General features: G+C 45.0%; 2 protein-coding genes across 11 annotated transcripts; both read right to left on the minus strand.

The window, feature by feature from the left end:
- Nucleotides 710-4,680, minus strand: LOC8079341 (probable trehalose-phosphate phosphatase 3). 2 transcript variants are annotated; one of them, XM_002463167.2, is made up of 11 exons: nucleotides 4,316-4,680; nucleotides 4,069-4,209; nucleotides 3,850-3,921; nucleotides 3,348-3,440; nucleotides 3,223-3,276; nucleotides 2,920-3,021; nucleotides 2,579-2,656; nucleotides 2,086-2,155; nucleotides 1,878-1,948; nucleotides 1,501-1,593; nucleotides 710-1,120 (listed from the first exon to the last, which is right to left on the minus strand). In XM_002463167.2, the coding sequence occupies exons 1-11, from the start codon at nucleotides 4,556-4,558 to the stop codon at nucleotides 1,043-1,045; spliced, it is 1,095 nt and encodes a 364-aa protein (XP_002463212.2). In that variant the 5' UTR covers nucleotides 4,559-4,680; the 3' UTR covers nucleotides 710-1,042. The 2 variants fall into 2 exon arrangements, with proteins under 2 accessions (XP_002463212.2, XP_021310154.1); XM_021454479.1 differs by having other exon boundaries at nucleotides 2,974-3,021; nucleotides 4,316-4,660.
- LOC8063495 (uncharacterized WD repeat-containing protein C2A9.03) lies at nucleotides 10,233-15,594 on the minus strand. Of its 9 annotated transcripts, XM_021454104.1 has the most exons (11): nucleotides 15,287-15,539; nucleotides 15,074-15,174; nucleotides 14,255-14,422; nucleotides 13,631-13,717; nucleotides 12,884-12,977; nucleotides 11,712-11,846; nucleotides 11,532-11,636; nucleotides 11,365-11,456; nucleotides 11,168-11,273; nucleotides 10,995-11,081; nucleotides 10,233-10,880 (listed from the first exon to the last, which is right to left on the minus strand). In XM_021454104.1, exons 5-11 carry the CDS (start codon nucleotides 12,896-12,898, stop codon nucleotides 10,467-10,469), a joined length of 954 nt encoding a protein of 317 aa, XP_021309779.1. In that variant the 5' UTR covers nucleotides 12,899-12,977; nucleotides 13,631-13,717; nucleotides 14,255-14,422; nucleotides 15,074-15,174; nucleotides 15,287-15,539; the 3' UTR covers nucleotides 10,233-10,466. The 9 variants fall into 9 exon arrangements, with proteins under 9 accessions (XP_021309779.1, XP_021309778.1, XP_021309784.1 ...); XM_021454103.1 differs by lacking the exon at nucleotides 12,884-12,977 and having other exon boundaries at nucleotides 15,287-15,594; XM_021454109.1 differs by lacking the exons at nucleotides 15,074-15,174; nucleotides 15,287-15,539 and adding an exon at nucleotides 13,127-13,171 and having other exon boundaries at nucleotides 14,255-14,271.

Here is a 15,791-nt window from a genome sequence, read left to right on the forward strand (position 1 = left end):
CGCCATTTCAATTTGTTCAGAGCAGCAGTGGAGGGCGGACTGGTAGCTGTGAATCTGTGATCGATCTTGATCTCCTTCCGCTGGCTTCAGATTCTTTAGTATATGCATAGTTGCTGTTTGCGAGCGAGGATCTGGCCGGTATATGAGATAGATAGATAGATAGCCGGCCATTGCAAACTTTCATTGAATGCAATCTGCTGTCTATCTATCTGAAGATTCAGCAAGCTCGGTCATGCCGGCCGGGCGACCGATCGATCGACCACCGGCCGGCCTGCTGACTCTGTATCATGCGTCTGCTGACAGGTGCATGTTGCATTTACAACAGTTAACTACCAGCCGCTAGGCGCTGGCTGGTCCAAACTGCACTGCACGCACTGTGCATCGTGTTCTTTCGGTTCCTTCCACGCCGGCCGCGCCCGGCTCCGGTCTCCACCAACCAAAGTAATTGCGATCGATCCATCGATCGGTGTACGTGCTGCGGCATCTGCATGATGCGTGCCCACCTACACCACACCGATCATTGCATTGCAGAGACCACGCACACAAGGACCTAATGGCGTACGAAATATACATGGTGTGGTATCTATATATCTATCAATGCAAATACGTACAGTAGTACGCATGCACGACAATGACGACGACGACGACGACGACAATGCACGCATGACATGTATAGAGGAAAACAAGCTAGGTTATTTGCTCTATTTCCCATTTCTCCAGTACCAGCGGCTAATTACAAGACCTTGCCGGCCGGGAGGATGCAGTAACAGACAGATCGATACCCCCGCCTTTCAGGACACAAGGGCACAAGGCCAATCGATCGAGCACCTATAGGTTGTTTCTCCATCGCACGCACTGCATGGCCATGTAGTAATAAGCGACCATGCGTGCAGCAGCAGCAGCAGGTTCTAAGTAGAGACTAGTACTATATATGCATAGCATAGAGAGGAGCAAAAGGAAAACAACAAAAAGGCCAGCATGCAGGTGTGTGTATTTAGCGCCTCTTGTTGGTGTTGCTCGCCATCCACATCCTCTTTGCTAGCTACGTACATCCACTACTAGCTAGGTCTGGCGCGTCCTCCTTGGCCGACTTCTCCAGCTTGCAGAGGAACTCCTTGACCTACACACACATCACAATAAAGCACATACATAAACGATCATCAGTTAATCGAAACTCAACCAGCTTCTTCTCACGAGTAATACAGGACCAGAGTTTTCCAGTTAATCAAACCCATCAATTACTAACAATTTTCCAGCAGTAACCCATAGCATGATGAATAATGACAAAGATCTAAATGGGATATATTCACTGGTGCTCTCTCTTTTTCCCAAAAGTGACTATATGGCCTAACTTTTAATCTTGAGCAAGTTGATGATTGAACAGAACGAACTAGCTGGCAGTCACCGTCACAAGTGCCTGCATGAGGTTCTGGATACTCTAGGATTTATGCGTTGCACGATCACTTTTGGATCGATCGGGCGTGAAAGCGAGATTCTTACCTCGGTAGGGTCACTCAGCGAGTAGGATGCCGCCGTCTCCTTAGGGAGCCTCGACACCAGGATTCCGATGCCCTGTCCCATGTTGCGAAGCATCTATATATATGCATGTCGACGACAAGAGAGCTCAAAGCGTCACTACCACACACGTATATATATAGTGCTCGTACTAGAATTAGAACTAGGCATCAGAAGCTTTTGTCGTCTTTCATTTGTAACACAAAGTTACCTAGCTAGTAGCTTTTCTTTATTTTTCATCATCAATGCAACTTAATCATTATTCTTTCTCACAATAAGGCGTAAATTAAAGAAATCATGCATGTTCACGTCATGGAGTAGTGTACTCCTATATATGGGAGAGTGTAGTAGTATGTGCATACCTTGAAAGCGTCCTCGTCAGTGCGATCATCTCCGATGTAAATCGGGAAGACGTCGTTGCGCCCAGCATAGCCTGCAAATAAATTAAATAATGTTAGAAATCGTTATTAGTTTGCACCCGTGTCACAGTATAGACTGCTATACGTATACGATGGAATAATCGTATCGACATATATGTGCACAGTTTGTTTTAATTTGCAGGCAACTGACCAAGAGACTTGAGCAAGAACTCAAGGGCCTTGCCCTTGTCCCACTTTATGGACGGGCGAATCTCCAGGACCTGCATGCATGAGAAAGCATCAGTGTGTGAGCGAGCATGCGCAATGCATGCACGTCGTTGTACTCTAGATTCTAGAGAATTAGCTACCACGAGAACAGAACAGGACAAGGTCGCCACCACCACCACCACCACCGACCAGCTACTTGTCTAGCTATAGTATATAGCCCGCTGCTAATAATAGGCAAACCTAATTTTACTATATGCATGCAAACCTTTTTCCATCCAAAACATAAATGAATTAATTAAATACATATGCTGATTGCTGAATGCTGATGAGGAATTTTCATTCCTACCAAATACTAGTATATACTCCTACAATAAACTCTCTCTCTATATATATATATATACTACTACTAATTACTCAATCATATTCGTCCCGATAATCCGTATGTGATATGATATGAATATGATGCTCTGGATCACCTTTCTGCCGTGAGTGAGCTTGAGGTTGGGGTAGTCCTTGAGCACCGACCTGACCTCCTCGTTCACGGCATTCCATTCCTGCCGAGGAGGCGAATATAAGCAATCAGCCCTAGTAATTATTCCCAAAAATAAACCACTGCAATTAAGAGTGAAATAGTATTTGTTTTATCAACAGAGGGTGGCACACAGAATAAATGCGACGGCTGATAGATTCGCAGGCGGCCAAACTCCTCCTGTAAAGTGTACCGGTGGTGACCGAGGTGGTGTCACGTGCTATATATATATATATATATATATATATATATATATATATATATATATATATATATATATATATATACCTCCTCCCTGACGCAGCGGAAGTGGACGGACAGGCAGTACTTGTTGTTCTCCACCTTGGCGCCGGCGATCGCCTCCATCTTCGCCGTCAGCGTGCCAAACACCTGCGTAATGGACAAACGCGTACGCGTGTGTGTGACATCAGGGTTCTTTGTCTGCATATGCCACTACTAGCTGCCTGTGCGAAGACGACGACGATCGAGCGAGAGCGAGAGAAGAGCGTGCGTGCAAGCAACAGTAAGCAATAGCGGAAGACGACTACGGAGCAGTCGTCGCGCACGCTTTTGGCTTTATTACTTAATTACCTCTTCGATGACGGGCAGAAACTCAGTTCCAGCTTGGTAATGGACAACTTCAGCCTGTATGGCATGTATATACCGGAGTCAGTCAAGGTCAAAGACATACAACGAAAGAGAAGGCTACAACTAACATTTGCCTGGAGGTGGTGATTGGCGGGACCCTGGATGTCCATGCCATGGCTTCCGGCGTAGTACAGCTCCGTCAGCTTCACGAAGTTGAACACCTATAAATTGCACCAAAGCCATGATGCCCCGCCATAAATACAACAAACACATCACTCCTCCAGTACTCTACTGCTAGAAAAACGGTAGGAAACGAAAACGGCAGGAAAAAGGTGCATGGAAGGAGACCCAGGGGAGAAACAAAACAAACGCGCGCGCTTGAGCCTCCTCGTTCTCCGCACGCCTGCTGGCTGTTCCGGCGGGCCGCCGGCGGCTTCTCCGTCCGACCACCGATGGATGGAAAGCATGCACGCACGTCGCACGGGCCCCGGTTCACGGTCACAGCCTCACGACGGACGCGTGGGTGAAATGAAATCTCGCTGGCCAAGGCCAAGGCCACCTCACAAGACAACAAAACTTTTTTTTTCCCAAACATACTCCATAGTAATTTGCAGAATCGAAATGTAGTACCTTGTCCCTGCATCTTCCGCTCACAATTGCGGTGGGGAAGTGCTCCGCGACACGCCGCACGGCTTCTCTCATCTGAGCCAGGTGAAAAAGGAAAGGAATGAAAATTACAGATCGGGTGATTGGATTATTCTCTCATCTGCTAGAAGAGAAACTTTTAAAAAAGGAATCTTTTGCATCGGACAGACAAAAGAAAAACGTAGGCGAAGATTGCTGACCGACCTCTTCTGACATGACGGCGCGGTCGGGGTCCTCGACGATTGGTGACAGGGTGCCATCGTAGTCTAGGAACAACACGATCTGCTTCCCCTTGGCGGCGGCCAGCAGCGCCTCAAACTGCGCCAATGCTGATGGGTGCTTCTCCTACAGATGCAGCCGGCAAGTGAGGCACGGATTGATCCATCTCACCGCACGCGCGAAGAAAAAAAGAAGAAGAAGAAGACGACGACGTGTGGCCGAGGGTACGTACCATCCAATCGCCGTGGTGCTCGGCGTCATCGGCGTGCCGCGGCGATGAAGCCTTCATGGACTCGAACCAGGAGCCGCCCATGATGGCATCCCTAGAAGCGGAGAGGTCCACGACAACATGCTTCTTGCAGTCGAGAGGGGCATCCTTTAGCGGCGGGAACGATGTGAAATGCCGGCTCACCGGCACTGGCGCCGCCACAACGGCGACCACGTCCTCGCTGGGGTAGGCGGCGTGCTTCGTCATGGCTCGTCTGCAGGACGGTAGCTAGTGCTGCACCGGAATAGGAGGTGTTGGCTGCAGAGGGAGAAGGTGCTCTTTGTGATTGTGATGGTTGTCACGAGCGTAGGATGGATGGATTGATAGTGTGGTTTTGGGGACGGCGTGAACAGAGGTATATATGGTAGGAGAGGGTGGCCCCACCTACAAGATTTTTTCTCATGAGAATAGCATTTATTGTTCTTTTGGCTGCTAGATTGGTTAGAGAAATTTAATACAAAATAGAGATAGATTAACCTTTCATATTGTTTTTAGTAGTTTTTTATGCATGAATGACTGTACAACTGTGGAAGTTGCTGTGTAACGACAAACGGTGTCCCCTACGTATCTACCGTATTACCGGCATGTTGCACGTAAGGTGTGTGAGCGTGCTAGAGAACCTTTGTGGGCAGATAGTGGCGTAGTATCTACGATTACGACAACCATGACAACTGTCACGGTTCCTTGTATGTAAACTTCTTAGTCGGTTACCATTAATCATGGAAAAGCATTCGGTTTAGATAAATATAATTATAAAAACTTAGCGGTGGAGATTTAGGTATAAAAATATTACTAGAGATGTCGTATTAGGGAGCAAAATTGGTTGTTAAGATAGAAGTTCCACCTTCTCACTGAAGATAAAGCTTGAGTGCACGTTTCGTTGGTCCATCTTCATATATCCACGTATATTCTTGAATGGGCAGTAGATATTATAGTTTCATGAGTATAACAAGCTATATGTATTTGATCATTGGTCATTTTAGATAGAGAATACCATATTGTGGTGAAGGAAGGTTAGTAACTTGTAGTGCATGAATAATTGTGCAATTATTGAAGTTGTCGTGTAACAAAAAACGGTGTCCCCTATGCATCCACCATATGTATCGATATGTTGCACGTAAGGTGGACTAAGCGTGCTAGAGTACCTTTGTGAACTGATGGTGGAGTAGTATCTTTGATTTATGACAGCCATGAGACGTGTCAAGGTTCCTTGTAAGTAATCTCCTTAGTCAGTTACCATTAACACGGAAAATCTTTCAGTTTAGATAAATATAATTATAAAAACTTAGCGATGGAGATTTAAGTAAAAATATTATTAGAGATATCATATCAGGTAGCAAAATTATTTGTTAATATAGAAATTCGACCTTCTCACCGAAGATAAGATAGCTTGAGTGCACGTTTCATTGGTCCATCTTCATAGAACCACATATATTCTTGAATGAGCAGTAGATATATATATTGCTTTATGCTATAGTTTCATGAGTAAACAAGCTATATGTATATGACCATTGGTGATTTTAAAGAGAGAATAAAAATGATCTTAATAAGTTACCTAGGCCAACCAAATTGTGGTGATGGAAGGCCAGTAATTTCTGATGTATGAATGACTGTAGAATTGTTGAAGTTGCCACATAACGACAAGAAGTGTTCCCTATACGTATCCACCATATGTATCGATATGTTACATGTAAGGTATGCTAAGCGTGCTAGAGTACCCTTGTGGGAAGATGGCGGCATAGTATCTACTAGAAAACCAGGTATGGCAAAGGCATGACGGAGTATGCCAGTCCATGTTTATTTAAAAGATGATATTAGAGGGACTATCTTTCTGGACATATTTACTTCCAAGAATTATCATACTTAATTCTAAAGAAATGGTACTTTGTTACAAGATGAAAAAAATGGCCATACAGTAAGAGAAATGGTTCCAATGAGAAGCCTGCATATTGGGATAGTGAAAATGTTTTCAATGCAGGTGGATTGAAGGGAACTTGGAATTTGATTCTTTTTAATCTGGTAGACGATCATTTCAGAACAACAAACATAAATCCACATCATATATGCATCCAGGTGCATTTCTGCTAATACAATAGTCTTGTAATGATCCAATATGTAAGGGAACACCGAACACCTTTAAATGGAATGAATTCAAATCCACAGTATGCACCTGCACTGACCAGCCAAGGAACAATTTGGAGGTAATTATTAGAACCCAACTCATTATATAGAAGTATGCATCTTCACTCAAATTGCATAAGATGCCTTATCTGTTGAAAATTTTAAATATCAAACTTATAGGGTTGTTGGTGGTAATTTGAGGCTTTGAGCTATCTATGGATGTAAGAGATGGGCTCTTTGAAAAAATCCATTGAAAATTTTTATTAAAGTTGGTGCAAGCCACTTGATTGTAGTGGCTAATACTTCAAGGACTTAAGGCTTGTAAATTAGTACATAGGGAAACCTTCAACATCACATGGGGAAGCCTTCATTTGTTTTGATCTAGTCATGATAGACATATCAAACTTGTGCCTGAATTCAATCACTATTTACGTGCTGCTTGAACTAAATAGAAAAACAAATAGCTATTTAATAACTGAAACATGGTATTCTCTTTGCACTCATTAATTATTGAAAGCATACGAAGAAGGATACCTCCCCAGCCCAGCCTAACGGTTAATCCATCTAAAGTGTGTTGCCCAGTTTGCGCACACCACGTTGCAGCAAACCGGCCTATGGACCTTTGTTTGATGTTGTTAATGTTATAACGGAAAGGAAATTTTTGCTTGTACTACTTCATGCAGTATCTTTAGCCATTCTAGCTATTCACATATCCGATAGTACAACTATCCTTAGTTTCCACTTCTATATTTTAGCTATATACAGTTATTCAGACTTTTTATAGATCATTGTGTTTTTGTATGGATGGTGTGGTTAGAGATAACTGAGACTTAAGACGGTGACATAAAAATATATAAATATGTATTTATATATGACGTGTACACATGTAGCTAACACGACGTGTAAACATAGGTATATACACCGGTTATACCACATAACATACAGATCTTGGCATCTAGGACACGGCCGGGACCATTGTAAATTAATCCCGTGACAGTCCTATAGAGCAAACATGCATATTCATACGTCATAATATGACGTGTACTCTGTATAGCCACTAACTATCTCGTATTGAATTTAATTTGGTTTAGCCTAACCTTATTTTAATTAAGTTCTAGGATGTATAAAAAGGATTAATCTTGTATTGAAAATTGACTAGAGAACATTCAATTTGAATAGGTGACTATTGTCTACAACGGTTATGAGGTTAAGAAAGGTAAAAGGCTAGCTATCATGCACACGCGCTAAGTCACAATGTGCATGGGCTAAGGTTCATTCAACCAGCTAGGTGACAATATCATTGGTGTGGTGCCAATTGCAAACTTCAAATTGAGTGAGGAACTACCAAACAAGAGGTGAAAAGAAGAGATGTAACGGTGAGGGATAATTACGAAAGCAAGAAGCGTCGAAGCGAGTGGTAGAAGAGAAGTGCGAGTGAAGCATATATGACGGACCGAGGATAGAGGAAATTATATATAGGTAATATATATAAATATAGATTGTCCTAAAAAGGTTGTATTTCTTAATTTTCTAGAAGTCAAATAATTTTGAATTAAATTTGACTAATTTATATTAAAAAAAAATACCAAAGTTTATGGCAGATCGATGACAGACGACACAGGAACAACAACGTGCCCGGCAACGCGTGAGAGACAACAAATCATCAGACAGCAGAGGACAAACGCACTAAAAAACCTGACTGGCGGCCTCGCTCACGGTGTCCAACGTACTCCACATAGTACGCATGCCGCCGCAGCGCCATGCTGCGACAGGCAGCGACCGAGGCCGGCCGGGTCGGTGCGCCGTGCGCGCTATGTGTGCCCATGCTAGCTAGCTATGCTGCTGCCACCGGAAACCGCCGAACCGCCTGCGCGCGCTGGGCCTCGCACGCAAAACCCATACAAATGCATGCGGCGGGGTCCGGGGCGGGCATCCAGTGCAGCGGAGCAAGAGCGACGACGCGCGCACGTCCCGAACGGCGAAACCACGCGGGCGGGGCCCCTCGCGCGGCCGTTGGTTGGTTGCTTCGCCGGCCGGAAAGCGAGCACTCAGCACTGTGGAGTGTGGACGGGTTGGCGCGGCGCGGGGGTTTCGCTGTACCACTACTCCACCTGACTGGCGGCGGGGCCACCGAGGCGGGAGACGAGCCAAGCCAGCCCGTGTTGCTGCCGCCGGCCGCTCTCTGCCCGCCCACAGACAGGGTCGTGGGGGGGGGGGGGGGGGGGGGGGGGGGGGGGGCCGGGCCGGAGAGCCACCTCCCGAGTCGCGCCGTCGTTGTCCGCTCGGCTCGCAACGACTTTTAACTGCCTCATTTATGGACCTATACTGTGGCCTTGTTTAGTTCCCACCAAAAATTAAAAATATTGTCCTCATCACGTAGATTGTAAAAAAAAAATACTAAACAATATTTTTACACTATAGTTCTCATCATGTAGAGTGTAAAAAAATTTATAGTATAATTTTCTAGCACCTATATGATTTTATATCTATTTTGTAATAAAGTTTGATTAGACGTAGTGTCCGTCAGCAAATTTGACAAGAAACGGAGTGTCTTTGAGCAATCTAATTTTTCCTAGTGTCCGCTGGCAAATGACCACCATTTTGCATGTCCCACAACCAATTCTCCCTTTTGAAAAAGAGCCCAGATTAGCTTTTGGCCATGTTCTAAGTCGTTCTGGTGGCTTTCAAATTAAAATAGATCAGCTACTTATTCGTCATAGTGACTACTCTTTTATACTTTTTTTTCTTACCACGTCAAATCTAGCTAGCCAAATAGTTAACCATTGAGACGCCCTTGGTTCCGTTTCACTTGCTGCTCTAGCTAGTGTTTCCCATTTGCTAGTTAAGAAGTGGCAAACGGCACCTATTCGTTGCAGGAGAAGATCAGTAACAACAGAATATCCAATTTGCAAAAAAATTTTGCCGCAAGAAGCGCCAAAAGCTATACTTATATACATATGAGATCAAAAGGATCCGCGCTTTATTAGTTGCCAGTGAAAAATGTCACGTTGGGCTTGTCAAACTCTGGAGACCGCGGCCACACGGAGATCTTTCAATACACTTAGCGCTTAAATAGTCACCTCTTAATTTGGTTTCGCTTTTAGAGAGTGTTTCTTATCTAAAAAGTAAGAACCAGAGGTTGAAGCTACGTGTAAAAACTCAATGAATCAGAGTCTGGAGTAAAAAATATTTTCTTTGTCTAAAAACTAGCTGCTCAACTTGGGTGACGAGACGAACATTTTTCTCTGGTTCTACCACAACTTGGTGGTGCATCGTTTGGGGAACATGAGCTTTCTGCTTCCAATGGAACTATCGAAGTCAAGTGGAGCCCTCTGATATTGCCGAGGAACAAAGTATTCAGGTATTGAACAAGCATGAACACTGCAAGCTGACACGGCGCAGGCGAGGTACAGCCCAAAACGTCCGGTACGGAGGCCCGTCACAATCGCGCGCACAGTTCGGCCCAACGAACTCGCCTAGGATGGAATTGTGCCGCGCACAGTTCCCCCGCGTTTCGGCCCACCAGACAGCAATGACCGTGCCATCGGCCGCAACCTCAGAGTGACGCTCCCACCGGTGGATCGACCAGGTGCCACGGCGTCCGCCCCATTCCATATTCCCCTCGTCGCGCTGCCTGGCCATGCGTGTGGCCGTCATCTTGAGGCCACATTTTCTGCCTCGGCGGCGTCCGCTGGATGCCAGGATCGATGGTCGTTTGGCAGTCATGTTCTGATTCTCTACCAAACCGCGACAACCAAGGTAGCGAGACGGGAAAACATATTGCATAGCGTATTAGCGTTCACCATTAGGCGTCCAAAATAGCGATCATAATTTATATAATCTGCCTTTGGCAAACTTAGCGAGCATACAGACCATCTAGCTCAGGCACATTTCGCGGTGCCAGCTCCCAGTTGCAAATCCCCGTATGTTCATGTACAAACACGCGACACGCCACTATATGTACACACTGACACCACAGACGCTTCTTGCAGCTTCATAGATAGGAGTCGAAGTAGTCGTACCGATGCCTCCTGGTGAACTCGATCAGGCTGCCATACGTCCGGTCAGCGACCCCGACAAACAGGGCCTCCGCGTCCGGGCTGAATGACATGCCTGCGATCTCTCCAAAGATGTCGATCTCCTGCTCTTTCGAGTAATCAGCCTGCGAGTCGTACACGTGGACGAAGTCCGCCGCCTCCGACATCGCCAGGAACCGGCCGTCCGACGAGAACTTGAGGCCCCTCACCGCGCCGATTCTCCCCTTGAGCACCGTGAAAGACCGCGAGAGGTTGCGCACGTCCCACAGTCTGCAGGTGGTGTCCTGGTTCCCGGTGGCAAGGACGCGGCCGTCAGGGTGCCAGGCGGATGAGAACGAGTAGTCTAGGTGCCCATTGAGGCTTGCGATTTCCTGCAGACGTAGCAACCGCGTGAGACAAAATGATTGTCTGATTCTGATGTACCAATGCATTTTAATCAGAATTCTAAAACTATCATCATCGTGATCATATCACGAGACACGCACCTTGCCAGACTGAGCATCAGCTACCAAACACTCAGAGCTATCGCCAAGAACAGCAACTAGTTTGCCATCAGGACTCGCAGAAGTATCCTGCAATGGACCCAGAACTACAACCATCATGACGGAACAAGATTTGAGCTACAAACTGCCAGAGGGTGACATGAATATCAACTCACATTGACCGACCATGGGAATTTCAAGTGGCTAAGTAGCTTGAACCTTTCGGTATCAAAAACTCTGACAGCACAGTCATTGTTGGTGGCCATCACTCGTGTAGAGCCACTGCATCACACAATGAAACCATAGTTAACTCTGTAGTGCTTACAAATTCAAAATTGAATACAAAACACAGAATACAAGCAACTGTACTTACTTTGGAGACTCGTACACATCTACAGCATTTGTGATGCTATCCTTATCCTCAGCAAGATTTGTACAGAAAGCCACTCCAGGTTGATCAACATACTGTTCAGATACAAATCCATGAGCTAGCATACAAACAATGACAGAAAGATGTGCACACCTTGGAAGTCGTGATACCTTGCAAATCAGTTCGCCACGGAAACCACCAGCTACCAAAAGATTATCTTTTATGGCCATTGTGCTCATCTGCATTCTGAACAGTGGCTGAGCCCCACGAACCATCTGTGAAATGAGGACTAGATCAAAAGTTGGATTTACAAAAGATAACACAAAAGATCATACGAAATACATACAGACCTTCTTTGGAAGTACTCGATTTGCCACATTGAGCACTTCTTTCCCTCTTTGAAGAAGAGAAGACCAGTGCATAACTGAATAATTCTGTGTCGTGTAGACATCATGCTTGGATGTGGCCCAAATGAGGTCCCTCAGCTGCAGATATGTATGCAGCATACCATTAACACCTTGGAGTGCAGAAAGGTAATAATATATCTGATAAGCGATAAATGATGCTTAGAAAAAACACACGTAATGGGCAGTTTTTTTCTCCTAGGGACAAAATGCTGACAATCAGGTTTTGGCAGTAATCGATAGGCTACCTGTAGTACTCTAGTAAAAACAGGCCACCTATTGTCAAACTAGGGGTTTAACAAGATTTGTGAAATCGCTTGACAAAGGCACCCTGAAAGAAAAGGATGAAAAACAACACAATAACCAAAGAAAACAAACAGCACAGTTAGGTATTATCCATGGCAAGGAACAAGCAACAAATCAGAACATTGCAGTCAATGTTCTGCCTTTCCAACTGCCTGAGGGAGTCTGCTTTGATGGAAGCTCAAAATTCCATCAAGCCAAAGGGCCACTACATAACCACCCATACACTTACCTAAACCTCCTGCAAATTATTCTCATTTGATCAGCTCTAGTCTAGATGTTTAGTTATATGGTTAGCAGTAGCCACTAGCCAGTAGCAGCATTTGACAACGGCTAGGTACATCAGAAAGAAAAATGGTGCGCTGTTACAGTATAATTAAACAATATATGAAGCACTTGTAACTTCCCCTTCCAACTAAACATATCCAAAACAACAGTTTATATGAACACATTATTTTACCAATATGAAAGCATTAAGGGCATGCAATATATAGTCGCTTAAAAGAAAATGAATAGACACCGTCAGTGGAGAAAAAAATTCAGAACTCATAATAAGCAACCAAAAAACGTTATTAAATTGCACGGGTAACTGTCAGAAGTATGCACAATATGAAATTAAGATACAAAATATGCACAAGCATTTCACTCAGGTAACACTACAACAGAATACACAAACACTTCAATCTGTCAATCGTTGATGACAAAAGAGACATCCTGCATAAAATTTTGTTAGTTGCTGTCAAAAGTCCAACCAGCCAAAGGAAAATGCGAGCATGAGTTATCCAGCTGAGGCTCGCTTGACATAAACAACCTACCATACCATACTCCATAGACGTAATAACAGCGCCGACCGTTGTGGATGCTCATCCATCTGCTTATGGAACCTGGTGGAAGGATAGTGTTGCCATGCTGTCCTATATCACAGGAGTGTTAATTGTAGAAATATACTACAGCTCCAGCTAGCATATCTAACTAAACTTATCAGACAACCTGCAGTCATCGATATGATATTACAGTTACACTGAAGGAAAAGCATAATTAAAAATTAGAAACTTCACCTACTGAATTGGAAACCAGTCAAAGCTTTAAAAATCTTGTAGTATCTACAAAACAGAGTAAGGGTATGAATGCACCAACTTTTAGCATGAACATTCCAGGAATTCGGTCATTGTTTCTGTATCCTCGTGTTTATCCTCCTTACTCTGTCCCCGAACCACCACCACCACCACACACACACACACACACACACACACACACACTTTGTTGCAGTTGCAGTGTAATACTTGGTACACCAAAATGCAATGCATTATGAAAAAATAAGGGTAAAACAACAACTTGTGAGCAGCAGGACTTGAATGATAATAACACATTCCTCTCGAAGTTTGATGCAGATGCACAGATTTTTAATAAACTGTTAAGCATTCTGCTGGCATACGAGTAACAATCGGTCAATCGTAAATTTGAAAACGTATGAGTGGACAGAACAGCCCGCAGGGCCACTTGCCGTTACCATGATTCTATTACAAATGCTGGGAACCAATTTAATTGGAAAGAATATATACCTGAAAGTGAACTATTGTTGACTTGACAAGTCTTGTGTTGAAGCGGAAATCATAGAATGTGCTTCCTCTGTCCACTTGTTTGCACTCCTACAAAAGAAGCGAAAAAAAAAGCAAACAGGTCACTCCTGTGTGACAAATAGTGCATTCATTTTCACCATGAAAAATGAATCAACAACAAGTTACTAAATTTCTAGTCTCCATTCTTGTTCTACTTCAAACTGCAAAGTTTTGGAGTGTGACAGCGTGATCTGAACAATTGAATATATGAGATAAGATAACAAGGTACCAGAACAAACTACATAAAAAAAGACACCAGAACTGACAGGCTGTACCCCTCTCAACACATTACTCTGATAGTTTGAACTGAGGTGTGCAAGTGAAAAGGTTGCATAATAATGATGCTCCACCTCCATATGGTCTGGTAATCTAGTAGTTCAAGCAATCCATAAAGTGCTGTATAGCACAACAAATTACAGGAAGAGATTATCATAAACTTTAGCGCGTGTAGGACTAAAGTATCTGTCATATTGACAATCTATTGCCAGAATCCAGTATGTACATTTTCACCAATAACTGGTAGTAGATTACGGTAACTGTACAGAACATTCAACATTGTAATCTCACCGAATCCAACAACTCATGTGATCTGGAGAGGCTCTCATAGTTCTTGTACTCCTTCAACCTCATCCTACGGTAGTCATTTCTACCATAGTTCAGCCTCTCCCACGGTATCCCTTGCATGTCTTTCCCATTTCTGTACTCCACAGCAGAAGTATCATACGTTTGCTTATCCTACAAAACAATAATTAAAAACATGTTCATAAACTATGAGGGCCTTTTTTGTGTGTTTGTTTGTTTGGGGGAGGGGGCAGCCAAATCTGAAATCATATAACAATGACAGAAAATAGTGCACAAACTAAGGTCTATCAAACATCGTAACAATCCGAGAGGGCATAACTCTTTCAAGGAAGTGGTGCATTACAGTGTTCCGAATGGGATTGCATTGCTGCCGTTGACACTTTTGTCCATCTGAAGTGGCAATTTGGTGGGGTTATAAGCGATGTGACTTATGTCCATTAGCTTACCTGTAGCACCAGCCACTAACCATTAACAATCGGCAAGTGGCAAGAGCTAATTGCGCTTTGAACATCCTTCCAAAAGTTGGCACTAATCGCTTACTTGGAGTGATGTCTCTATACTAGTACTACGGTATACACCTGAGTCTTCTCCGCAGTGACTCTGCCACTGGCAGATGGGCCAGAAACTATCAGTGTCATTTTACGTCTAATAATAATAATAATATCCTCCAACATACGGAGTAGTACTCCATGTGATCGGTTCGCGTTCACCCATCGCAAGACGAGGTTTTTTTTTTAAAAAAAAAAAACTATGCTGGTGAGAAACACTACTGGAGCTGGGCAGCTGGCGGTCGGAAATCCTTACCGGCCTGGGGGTACCGCTGCCGACGGTGACTCCAAACCCGCCGAACTCGTCGTCGTCGTCAAGCAAATCCAGGTCCTCGACCAAGTACATTTCCATCGTTCCTACGAGCACGGAAACCAAGACGAACACAACAAAAACTGGGTGAATTTGTGGAGCGAACTATGCGCGTCTGTCGTAAGTAAAGGGACGGGGAGGAGCAGCCGGCAGCGGTACCTGAGTGAGACGCCTCGAACGATTCTGGGAAGCCGGGATCGCGCGCGAGATCAGATCCTCGGAGCCTTTCCGGTTGGACGCGCGAGGTAAAACAGACCTCCGGATCGAATCGAATCGAATAAGTGGCGGCGCGGCGGGGCGAGCGGCCTCGTCTGGGAAGGAGGAGACGGCAGGAGCAGCGCAAGCCTGGGTCTGGACTCTGGAGGCCGTCGCGGGGGGAGAAGAGAAGGGTGTGCACGATCACGGCGTTTATAGCGAGGGGTGAGGCGTTACGTTGGAGCTGCGACGGGACGGAGGAGGGAGGGAGGCGCTCTCTCTGCTCGCGTTCCCGTTATGTCGCTCCTCGCTCGCGTGGTCGTGGCGCGGTCCGGCCCACGGCGGAGGCCCGGGCCCGGAGCCGGAGGGCGTGCGCCACTCGCCCTCGCCAAGTCGCGCACGTCAGCCGCAAGAGTCAAGACGGCGAAGACGTTTTGTTCGTTGCACTGTTGCAGGGCACGGGGTCCGG

The sequence above is a fragment of the Sorghum bicolor genome, chromosome 2, assembly GCF_000003195.3.
Source record: "Sorghum bicolor cultivar BTx623 chromosome 2, Sorghum_bicolor_NCBIv3, whole genome shotgun sequence".
NCBI lineage: Eukaryota > Viridiplantae > Streptophyta > Magnoliopsida > Poales > Poaceae > Sorghum > Sorghum bicolor.